Raw genomic sequence first — 12,509 nt, forward strand, 5'->3', positions numbered from 1 at the left:
CATTCCTTTAATATTCCAAAATAATTCAGGGTGTGCTGAGCATCGTCCCTTATACTAATAATACTTACAACTAAATATTTCTTCTTACATACATAACTGCCTTACGGTCCATTAATGCGCAATCATTCCCTATTTTCCTCCTTTACACTTTAGCTTTCGCACATGTAACCTCGTGTATAGCTTATATATTCTACAAAGTTGTTTGCTGAGTGCTTTAGGTGTTTCCTAACGTTAATGTGTTTCTCTCTCTATAAATCCTAGGTATTTGTTTTGAGAGCGATTCAGTTCATTACTCACGGTGCATAGATCTGTTTATTATTTTCCTATTTTAAAGCTTGTCATTATTTTCCTTAGTCACAAAAATTCCCGCGTTTACCTTGTTGTTCATTCTGAAAATCGCTAGCTACTGTGTAATGTAAATGTATGCGTTATCTCTTTGATTTCCTCTTTGCTGCTTTTTCCCTATATGTAATTGTGTGTTGTTCTCGTGTACATAGCCTTTCTTCCGGTTATATATCTGCATTTTTTTTGTTCTATTTTCTTTCTCTTTCCGTACAAGCTAAGATTTTTACTCAGTATAATATAATATTACAATACCGTCCATGACCAGTATGTACTTGTATGTTCACTTTTATTACGTAATACCAGCTTATAATTAAATTTTCTAAGTTACTATTTACAAGACTTGTGTACCCTTTTCTTTCTTGTTTTTGAATGGATTTCGTCTCTGTGTCTCATAGTAAGCATGGTCTCAAAACTTTTAACCCTCCGACAGTCGCGCATGTATCTGTGAGATACATGACCCACTTTTTCTCTAATATTACCGCAATGAACAGTGGTAACGGTTTGCTGGCCCACGACATCTTGTGTCATACCTTTCTTATTGCTTCACAGGAATTTCAGTCTTATCCCGATACTGACAAGGTCATAAATGAGTCATGTGCGGGAACGTGTACCGCCTGTATCTCTCAGATACAGCGCGCCTACTCGGGTAACGCTTTATCGCCGCTAATGACTGCAGCTGTTGCATTGTTTGCAGCGTACGCAAATCGGCAGTTGCGTTGTTGTCTTCTAAATGAAGCAACGTTTCCTTGTAGCTACGTGTACTCTCTTTCAAAATGAGTAAACGATATGATCTAGAAAATCCTAAGGATTTGGAAGAAGTACATCGCCTTCTTCTCGACGACGAGGTATCCATTGAAGATGAAGATGATCCTGCAGAAACTGATTCAGAAACCGAAGATATACTCGAAACACGATCTGTAGACTCAGACACAGATCATGAATTTGATGAAGAGGAAAATAATGAAGCGCAGGAAACTGATGAACATTACTATTTTGGTGAGTAGAAAAGACAATAAATATGCTTTCAGATGTAATAATAACAATATCTAATAATCGTGTAATGTACTTATTTTTTATTTTAGGTAAGGATGGAACTAAATGTAGGAAAGTGCCTTGGAAAGCAACACAGACACGGCCTCATAATATACTAACCAAACTGCCTGGAGTAGCTGGAGACGCAAAGAAAATGGTAACTGAAATTGACTGCTGGAGCCTATTCATCAGTAATGATATCCTAGATCTAATTGTGGTCAACACTAACAGGCGTATAGCTGATCTAAAAGGAAACTTTGTTCGCGAGAGTGACTGCAAGGACACAGACGCAATCGAAATAAAAGCCTTTCTTGGCTTGTTATACCTTGCTGGTGTGTTCCGTGGTGGGCGACAGAATGTTCACGACTTCTGGACAGCAGATGACCTTGGTCTGAATATTTTTAGAATGACCATGTCCGAAAAGCTTTTCCTGTTCCTAATAAGATGTGTTCGTTTTGATGATGGAGCCACAAGACAAGAACGGCGCAAGACAGACAAATTAGCAGCCGTGAGGGAAATGTTCACCGTGTGTTTGAATAACTGCAAGACACATTCTCCCTCGGTCAGAAAGTCACAGTTGATGTGCAGCTACCAGCATTTCGAGGCCGGTGTGAATTTCGCCAGTTTATACCATCCAAACCATCTAAATATGGCATCAAAATTTTCTGCCTACGTGATGCCAAGCTTTATTATACTTACAACATGGAAACATATTGTGGATTACAACCAGAAGGACCCTTTCAGAATAACAACTCCGCCAAAGAAGTAGTTCTGAGACTTGCCGAACCAATATATGGGACGGGTAGAAACATTACAGCAGATAACTGGTTCACTAGTTTGGAGTTAGTAAGAGAACTGCATACAAGGAGACTGTCGTTTGTAGGCACAGTTAGAAAAAACAAGAAGGAACTGCCATCGAATTTCGTAGCACCAAAAAGTAGACAGCAGTATGATAGCGTATTTGGCTACAGCAAGAATGAAACCCTTGTGTCGTATGTCCCGAAAATAGGGAAAACTGTAGTCCTCCTTTCGAATATGCATGTTTCGTCAAGTGAGGTTTCGGAAGGTTTAGAGAAAAAACCAGCAATTATTCTACACTATAACGACACCAAATCTGGAGTTGATGTAGTTGACAAACTCTGTGCAACCTACAATGTAGCTAGGTCAACAAGAAGATGACCTATGGTGATTTTTTTCCACCTGTTGAACATCGCAGGCATCAACTCAAGAGTAATTTTCTTGGGCAACAAGAATAAATACTCAAATCGGCGCGAGTACCTCAAAACTTTGGCTCTGACTCTACTGCAAGATCATCTCAAAAGAAGAGCTCTTATTATGACTCTAGCTGATGATATAAAGTCAATGCTAGTAAAGTACAAACCTAAAGAAAAAGACAAGAAAACGCTGAACAATCCTTGGAATCAGAAAATAAAAAAATAAAAAGGTGCCATTCATGCTACAGGGAGACAAAAAAGACTTGTCTCAGAAAGTATACATGTGAAAAATGCGGTACACATCTTTTTTTGGAAAAGCACACAAAAATAATTTGTGAACAATGTCTTTCTGTAGAGGGCAATCAGTAAAAAGAGACATGCTTTGATTAGTTCAATAATTTATTTGTATCTATGATAAAATCAATTTTTAAAAGGATTTCATGTACTTCTACATTACAAAATGTCAAATATTTCTGTTAATTTGGAAGTGTAATGAGCCTGATGTTCACTTCTGTATTTGTAAAATCTGTAAAAATAAAGGTAACTGCAATTTAAAACAAAAGCAAAAGAAAAATAACCTGTAAACAAACAAAAAACCACAAAAATCGTCGCATGTATCCACGAGATACATCGCGACTAGTGGTGTCATGAAAGTTGACGCGCCTGCTGGAGGGTTAAACGTTCCGCACATGCGCGCTTACGTACCACGACTGGACTGTAGGCGCGGGGAAAACTCTGCATTGTTGGTGAGCATTATTCGTGATAGCCGCCATCGTGTAATATGAGCCACGTGTCGTCTGGACTCGACTGCGCATGCGCCTTCTTGCTTTGTATACACTCAGCTGATCGGACAGGGAAGGTGGGAAGATTTCTCCCCGGCTTGCTGCCTACAGCGCGGCCAATGACCTCGTCTTGACATGCAGCTATCACGTGCTCATTAGCTGAGCATTGGATTGCAACTTCGACGTGTGGTTTGTTGCTCGTCTCAAGCGAACAAACTCTGACCTTCGCGCTAATTTGTCTTTGTTCCCCTCTCTTAAATAACTGAGTTAGACTACAAAAGTACCGTATGGTTTATTTTATAGTGTTAAGACTCACAGTAACACATGTTTCATTAGGTTTGGTTAAATATGCGTTTTTAAGCTGGCATATGCCCCCAGTTGTTCGCAAGTTTCTTAGGTTAATGACAGCAATTTTACTGTGTGATCCAAGGTTGTGTAAATTCAATTTTGCTAAAATAACATATAACCTTTAATGAAAAAATTCCTTGATGTCCTTGTGGGGGTATAACCCTTTCACCTTGCCCGTTCGTGTGTTACCTAACAGATAACATCCTTTTAGAGGATTTTGGGTGGGTACGTAATAGTACTTCCTGTCCAATGTTAAATTCTGTAACCTTTCTTATCTTTTTGTTGCTATTACAGCCTGCACGAGGTCACTTACCTTGTCCGGTGCTTTCATCTCTTCTTCACATAGATCATCTTCTACGGTAGCATCCTGATCATATCTTAAAAATAATTGTTCAAGATGTAATGTGTGCTTGTTTGTGCCCCCTGTTGTCAAATCGGTCGGCCGGTGGGGGCTCATTGCGACCGATTGTTGTTTACCGGGGGAGACAACGGCGTTGCTTCAGTACTGTCTGTTACCTCTACGAAATGTACTGAGTGATTATTCTGTCGCCAATTAGTTTCCGGACCGCTGCGTGCAACATTTTCTTGCGACCGGCCGTCGCTATTCCTCCTTGGTCTGTCATTCCTATTACCGTAACTATTGTAATTTTCATTTGTGTGCCGCCTTTCATAACGCGGACCTGACCAATTATTCACGTGATTTCTATTATTTCCATACCGACGTGGACCGTAATCTGTATTATACCTTCGGTCTTCACGTCTCTGTGGCGCCGAATTCCTCCGATTTCCGTAATTCCAGTTTCCATTATTTGGCCTTGTCGCATAGGGATGCCAACTGTGTGGGTTTTGTCCACTGCCATTAAAATGATATCCGTTACCGTTGTTTTGATTGGTTCCGGAATGTTCATTCCGATTACTTGTGCTCGGATCTTCTTCGTATATTAGATCAATTGAGTTAAGCACGGAAAGAAAGTATTCAAGGTCGTTCTCCGGTATGGTTACCAATTTTTCGCGAGTAGTCTGTTTTTCAGAATTTTGAGAACATCTACGTGCGGTAATGGACTGTTCCAATAGCGCGTCTTATTCAATTACTTTTCGAAATACTTTCTCAACCCGCCGTTTTTGAGATTGAACGGTTGTGGATTGAATACCTCACGTCGCAGTCTTTCTTGGACCCCAGCAGACCAATATTTCTCCAAGAAAGCTCGTTCAAATTGTTCGTAGGTGACGCACTGTTCAGCCATGTCTGTGGCCTACAAAAGTGCGTCGCCTTGTGTGAAGCCTACTACATATCTAATCTTCTGTGCCTCAGTCCAGTTTCTTGGTAAGACATTTTTAAATGCTCTTACGAATACGACTGGATGAGTTTTTCTGGATTCTGTGAAGAAAACTGGAAACTGTCTATGTTTCAACAGGCTCTCATCGACTAGAATCGTCGAGATGCAAGGTGACACGCCTACTGCCTGTTGCAGCACCGAGTTTGGCGGATAGCCATTGTTTGCCTGTGCCGGTGCGTGCACATACGCCGGACTGGGCGCGTGATGTTCTGCGTTTATTGACATCGTAATCTGGCACGGGCGAATAAGTGTCACGCTGCCTGTTGCTTGACGTAGGCAAATCATTTGAAACATTTAGTCTACCCGCAATTTCCTTACGTATTCTGTCCTCGGCTACTTTGATTTCATTACCTAATTTTTCAAAAAGTTTTGTTTCCCGGTCAGTTATTGATTAATTTACATTACCGTTTTCTAAAGTTTCATTTATTTTGATAATGTCTGCGTTGATACGTCGAGTCTCCTGTTTCAGAAAACCGACTTCTTCGTTAACTTTATTAACCTGGTCAGGTATTTCTTCACATGCGGACTGTACTCTTGTTAAATTTAATTGAATAGCCTGTACGTTTTCATGTATTTCTTTTTGTACGGTTTGTGTTTGATTGTGTGTTTCTACTATTTCTGACAGTTCTTGTTCCTGTTTGTTTGTAAGATCTGAGAACTTCTTTTCTAAATCATTTGCCAATACATTGTATACACTATTGACTGTTTTAATGACTTTGTCTTCGATCTTTTGATCGATTTCATTGGTGAGTTTATTTAAGCGTTGATCGAAATGTCTGTGCATGTTTTCAAATTGCGTGTTTACACTTGAAAACTGCTGTTGGAACCCAATTTCCATGTTTGACAATTTTGTGTTTGTCATGTTGTGGCTGATTTCTAGATTCGACAGTTTTGTGTTGGTTGTGTTGTGGCTGATTTCTAGATTCGCCAGTTTTGTGTTCGTTGTGTTGTGACTGATCTTTAAATCAGATAATTGCTCGCTCACTTTTGACATCAGACTATATAGTGCCTCAAGCGTAACTGACGAAGCTTGTGTGTTTGTATTTATACCATTATTTGTTGCCATTGTTTCTCTGCCACGGTCTGATTGAATCGAAACCGGGCTAGGTTCACTGATTTCACGCGAAATATTTTCATCTGATCTGGTAATCGATGCTTCATCGACTGTGTACAAGGTTTCATTTGCATGTGGTTCGTTATTGTTAATCCCTGTGGAGTGCAATTGAATTGTATTTACTTCTACATTATGTTGTGCTGAAAAACTAATTGCGTCATCATTTACGTCACTATTGTCAGAATCGGTGACGTGTCCATGAACATTTGTCAAATTAAAATTCTCCGATTCCATTGTGAAGATATTGTTTTTATCTGTACTTTACTGAATCTAAATCTTTAAATTCTCTCGCAGTTGAATTAATAAAAATATCTCGCGATTGTTATTTGTAGCGCGTCGGAAATTTACAAGATGTCGCACTACGTCTTCTAATTCTGCGATTGTTGAACATAAAAAAGTAATTATCAAAGTGTAATTGTGTGTTGCCACAAACACTACCAGAATTTTAATATGGAAAGGAAAAGGTTCTGCTTTAAGTGGAGCTAAGCCAGGTGCAGCCGCTGCATGCGTTTGCGCTTTCCTACCTTAATTACGGCTGAGCTGCGTCACTCACGATTACGTTAGGTTTGTAAATCCTTGTCCTTGTTCCTTCTGGTTATTGTGCCATCCGTTTATACAGTTAATATTGTTTCACCTTATTCGTCATTTTCCATGTGCGTCATGTAACAGAGAAACAGTAATTAGTACAAGTACATTTGTAGTACAACAATGAAGTACTTACTCTTTGTTCCACCAGCACTGTCCTGTCACAGTCGCCAGTGTGGCGAAATAAATAAAAAACATTTTACATTTTAAATTCCACATCATTGTTGATTTAATCAGAGTTCTCACCTTAGACGTAGAATTAGTCCTTCTGCCACAATATTAAATCATTAGTCGCCATCGATGTTCTTCTCTTTGTTGACCGTGTGTACCATCATGAGTCGGCATCGGTTCACTTCACGAAGACGGTGGAAACCAAGGAATACTATGCTACGTCGCTATAAATAATTTTCGTAACACTTCGATACTTTTCACTATTTTTTATTCACAACACAATAAGACTTGCTGTACTCGTCGCACAAACCATAATTACTAACTATATGGCTGCCTTTCCGCACAGTCCAAAAATCACGTCCATCCTCCACAAGGCAACAATCGAAAAAAGTGTCCCTTAGCTCCTTGGAGTATGCAACAAAAGAGAATCCAATGTGAACTTTACAAAGATTATAATATACATGCCTCTCAATTTATCTTTGGCGCAGCTTTTAAGATATTGTATGTCTCTGCATAGGAATGTGTCATTACACACCGTAGTGCTTCGCCAGGCGTGGCCCTGCTGGAGGTCGTACGCCGCTACCTTCCTCTGACCTCTCAACTGACTTACCCAGACATTTTCAGGGGACCTACAATTTAACATGGATTCAAAACCACGGGACAACTCGCCAGAGTTGGAAGTAATGAAAAGTGACAGATAAAAATCCTAGGACTGGACAGACATCGAACCCAAGGCCTTTGGATTCATAGTCTACTACTGTAAACAGTTTTAATAGCTTCCCTGATTTGAAAACGACTGAGTGTTAAGGTAATGAGGATTGCCACCCATTTCCCTTCACAGATTCTGCCAAACATTACATCTCTTTTACGCAGAATCCAAATGTAAATTCACTGAGATTGTGTTTGAGAGCATAATCCTCAAACGATGCTGGGTGAGCATCCACAAAAACATTTTTAACTTCTAGTATTTAGTGTGACCATTCCTCTAGCTCCTCTATATCGTCGTAATACTAATAAAATTTCCACTGTTTAACAAAGTATAGAGCTGGTGTAGTGTTACTATTAATTACATAATTGTAACGGTTATGTTATACAGTTATCTACTTTCACCACATAGTATGCCCAATGAAGAGTGTCCTTCCCTCCACCAGGAAGGTGGGAGGACGTCTACTTCATAGCTGACCCCCACCATTCACCCCCATAATTCACTAGTAACCCTGTCCGTAATTAGTGACAAACGAAATTATCTTCAGCAGATAATCGCTATGAGTACAAAACAATACAATCCACTTCTCCTTTTCAGGCTGGTCTATCCTGATACTTTAACAACTCGTACTTTGACCTAGCTGTGTGAAATATAAGACGAAATCTCAATCTGTAGTACTGTAGGCGGTCATGTGACCATTCAACGCCGACTTAATTGCAGCAGAGAACTGGTGTGTGAGTGCCAGTAGGTTGTATGTAATAGATGCAGTAAGAAGGGTCAACAGGGAATCGTGACAGTATGGCAGAAAGTAGGTACTGTTTTGGAGGAGGCCACAACCAACCCGCGGATTTGTTGGTGTATCAGCAAAAACTCTCTTCCGCGTCCACAAGGAATGGCGTGCCACTCGAATCCATGTAACACGGCGTAATACGGTGGTTGTAAAAAGATTCCAGCCGACAGACGCGAAACGACTGTCATCGACTGTCAGTGACTATCGGTTTCAAATCCGACAGGAATAGCTGCTGTCGGTGGATTTGGGTCCATCTTAAACAATTTCCGAGCAAACATTGTGAAGGTAACTGTGTGTTAAAGACAACTGAAGTACGTACCTCGTAAATGGCCATTGTGAACAGCGATACATAAAACTTAACGTCTTCAGTGGGCCACGCAACGCAGAAACTAACTGCAGGCTTGTAGTGTGATCAGATGAGCTGCAAGATAACATCTTTCCAAATAACGCTAGGTGTCTAGTGCACCGACTGTCTAATTAGTCGTTTAACCCGCGGTCTGTGGAGATAGTAATTCAGGTCAGAGATAGTTCTATGATGTTCTTAGTGTGTTTTCGTAGCGTGATCAGCGTCCACTCATTCGGGTTACCGTGAACATGAATCAGGATTTTTATTTCAACTTCCTAGTTGATAAACGGCTGTTGCTTCTCGTGATAGTATGATGAGGCGACTCCCAAGATAACAGCCATTCTCGGTTGTGCTCCTTTCCTGGTTTGACGAACACTCGGCCACCCTACCGTACATCGACTGGCCCGCTAAATCGACCTATCTTAATTCCATGCAACATGTCGTGAGCTCTTACAACAGGGCCGGCCGTGGTGGCCAAGCGGTTAAAGGCGCTACAGTCTGGAACCGCGCGGCCACTACGGTCGCAGGTTCGAATCCTGCCTTGGGCATGGATGTGTGTGATGTCCTTAGGTTGGTTAGGTTTAAGTAGTTCTAAGTTCTAGGGGACTGATGACCTCAGAAGTTAAGTCCCATAGTGCTCAGAGCCATTTTTTTTTTCTTACAACAGGGACGGGAACGTACCAATCTACGTTCTGCAAAATGGTAGATCGATGAAAGATAATTATGAACGAAAGCCGACAGCTGGTTATGAAACACCTCAGGAATTTTGGAGTCCCTCTTCCTCGCCGAAATGAGGACATTATCAAAGATAGAGCAGGTGTTACAGGGTATTTGTGAACTGTCTTCCTGGGGTGACTAATTCTTTGTCCGGCGTGCTTGTTTTCCGTGCTGCTGCCGGACATTAAATAACAGTCGCCCATCGAAGCACACTCCTTAACAGTGGGCACTGGACCACCAAACAAACCGTGCGTAGACGAGAGCGCGAAGGTTAGCAGAGCTGCTAAGTCACTCGGACCTTAGCTAAGTCACTGGCCTAGTGTGAACCAGCCTGAGGGCGCACTATCTCGAGAGTTCGGCCTCCTAGGGCGCAGCACGCAGTGCACAGCCATGCTCATACATTGCGTGAAAGCGAAATCCAACGTGGACGTGCTTGAGTTCGACTCTCACTGTTCGAGCATTTGACGTAACAGCTCAAGGAATGTCGGGCTTTGCACGAGTTTTGGATCGCCGCACGATCTAGCGACTTTTGTTCGTACTACCTTCCTGACGTGTCATTATGGACTGTAATCACAAAAATAACCATGGAACGCGTACTGGAGTATCTGAAAATACCACAAATAAAAAATTAGTCACGATTCATTCTAATTCTCGGACTTTAGCTCGTTCTACAATATACTGACATATGTTGGTTCTATCTCTAAAACGTGTCTCCCACAGTTATTCCTCGTTGTGGTTGCAATTATAAGTTTAATACGATTTATTTTGTGTATTATGCATTAAATTCCCAATTAATTTTCTTCCTCGTACCACCCGAATGCCACCATCTTATTGTAAAGCATAGTTAAAAAGTGGCAACTTTTTTATCCGTTACTCTAATACACTCAAAGACAAAAAAAAAAAGACGACGCATCAACAAAGGAATTATCCGAATGGGATGGAAATCGGTAGATGTGAAGTGTATGTTCAAACAGACAAATGATTACAATTTCAGAACCACTGTATGATCTATTAAAGAGAGCTACACAGACTGAGCAAGTCGATAACCCGTTGTCCGCCTCTGGCCTAATGCAAGCCATTATTCGGCTTTGCACTGACTGATAGTGTTGTTGGATTTGCTCCTCATGGATATCGTGCCAAATTCTGTCCAATTAGCACGTTAGATCGTCGAAATCCCGAGGTGGGTGGATGGTCCTGCCCATAATGCTCCAAAAGTTCTAGGGGGGACTGATGACCTCAGACGTTAAGTCCCATAGTTCTCAGAGCCATTCCGAACGTTCTCAGTTGGTGAGACATCCGGTGACCGTGCTGCCAAGATAGCGTTGGCAAGCAGGAAGACAAGCAGAAGCAACTGTCGCCGTATCCGGAAGGTCATTATGTTGCTGAAATGTAAGCCTAACAAAGCTTACCACGAAGGGCAACATAACGTGGCATAGAATATCTCCGACGTACCGGTGTGCTGTAATGGTGCCGCGGACGACAACCAAACCAGACCGTCACTCCTGGTTGGCAGTGTGTGTGGGAGGTGCCAGGTTGGTATCACATCGCTGCCCCGAACGTCTCCAGGCACTCTTCGCTGGTCATCGGGTCCTGGAATCTCATTGACTGGAGTGGAATTATCTCCAGTGATGAGTCCCGCTTCGAACTTAATACCTAAATAAAACGCTGTATTGGGTTCAGAGTAGACTAATATTTTTGAACGACAGTACTTTCGTCTTTGACTGTTAGCTTTACATAAAAATTCCCCATAAATGCTTAAACGGTGTGTCTCAGGAGGGATGGTCAGTATTCAAGGATATGTCAGGAACGATCATTCGAAGCAAAAATGTCTAATAAACCAGCGCTTTAAACTGCACAGCTTAAGGCTTAAGCACTATGAGAACATCTTCGATACTGTGGAACAAATCTCTAGTGACGGCTCTTTGGTTTCCATATCTTTTGAGATGGTTTATACGAAAACAAGGAAAAACTGTCTAGTAAACTTGGGCTCTAAAGTGCATATCTCAACAGGTATTAGCACATGTTCATCTTCGCTTTTGTGAAACACACATCTTCCACCGAAAAAGTGCTTATCTAATATCGTTCCCATGATATCTCTGAATATTGACCATTCCTCCTGCCACACCCTGTGTACGGTATCTATAAATACTGTATGGGAGCTCTTATTTTAAAGTAGTCCAAATAGAAAAGGAGTCTGTATGGTGCTTACGATTCCCACCTATTTTTTCACGAACTGTCAAATTTCAAGCAGTGCTATACCTTGTTCTTGTGGCAATTTTTTAGTACATGACGTGATAATTCGAATAGAATCGATATTGTATCGAGCTCTACGACATACAGGGAAATTTCGAGCTCCTTTGGGCGCGAGTATCGTTTGTCCAGACGTGTCTGCAGCTGGATGCTTTTAGTGGTGTCACAGGATGAAAAATCGGATGAGCCAGACTTTTGCAGCGTGGAGAGTAACGTGGCCACTGAGATGGAAAATGACTTTCTACGTGATATGTAGAAGTTAAATTACGTCATTTACAAATAAAGTAATAATTTGGTAATATTTTTGTCATAACTTAGGTACTGTGAACATACGTAGTTTCAAAGCACAGACACGGTGAAGATCTCTCGAAAAGATTTCGTTTTTGGTGCGATTTCGTGTTACAAAAAGGCGTCCACAGCTCTTAATGTAGTGGTTAGCGTCGCTGCCTCCAAATCACTGGATACCGAGTTCGATTCCCGGCCAGGTCGGAGAATTCCTAAACTCGATGGCTGAGTGTCTGTGTTGCTCTCCTAACTTCATCTCATACCCTTTGACGCCCAAGTCGCCGAAACAGCGTCAAACATAAATACAGGGTCTGCTGACCAGTAATGTCATACGATCATTTCATTACAAAAAGACTAGATATGACGTATCGGTTCCTAACCGTTTTTCGTATATGTATGATGCTTTACGTGCTACGATTTCCTTGTTCTGAACGAATGCCGTTTCAATGTGGAAGCGTATTGAATATTTATGGAAACCTTGTCGATT

General features: G+C 41.3%; 1 protein-coding gene across 1 annotated transcript in view; it reads left to right on the forward strand.

The window, feature by feature from the left end:
• The first annotated feature begins 1,118 nt into the window (after positions 1 to 1,118).
• LOC126199690 (paired box protein Pax-3-B-like) overlaps positions 1,119 to 12,509 on the forward strand; it is a 160,700-nt gene continuing 149,309 nt past the window's right edge. The window contains exon 1 of the mRNA XM_049936617.1: positions 1,119 to 1,341. Within this exon, the coding sequence (XP_049792574.1) occupies positions 1,119 to 1,341 (223 nt within the window). The remainder of the gene's footprint in view (positions 1,342 to 12,509) is intronic.

The sequence above is a fragment of the Schistocerca nitens genome, chromosome 8 (genome assembly GCF_023898315.1).
Source record: "Schistocerca nitens isolate TAMUIC-IGC-003100 chromosome 8, iqSchNite1.1, whole genome shotgun sequence".
Classification (NCBI taxonomy): domain Eukaryota; kingdom Metazoa; phylum Arthropoda; class Insecta; order Orthoptera; family Acrididae; genus Schistocerca; species Schistocerca nitens.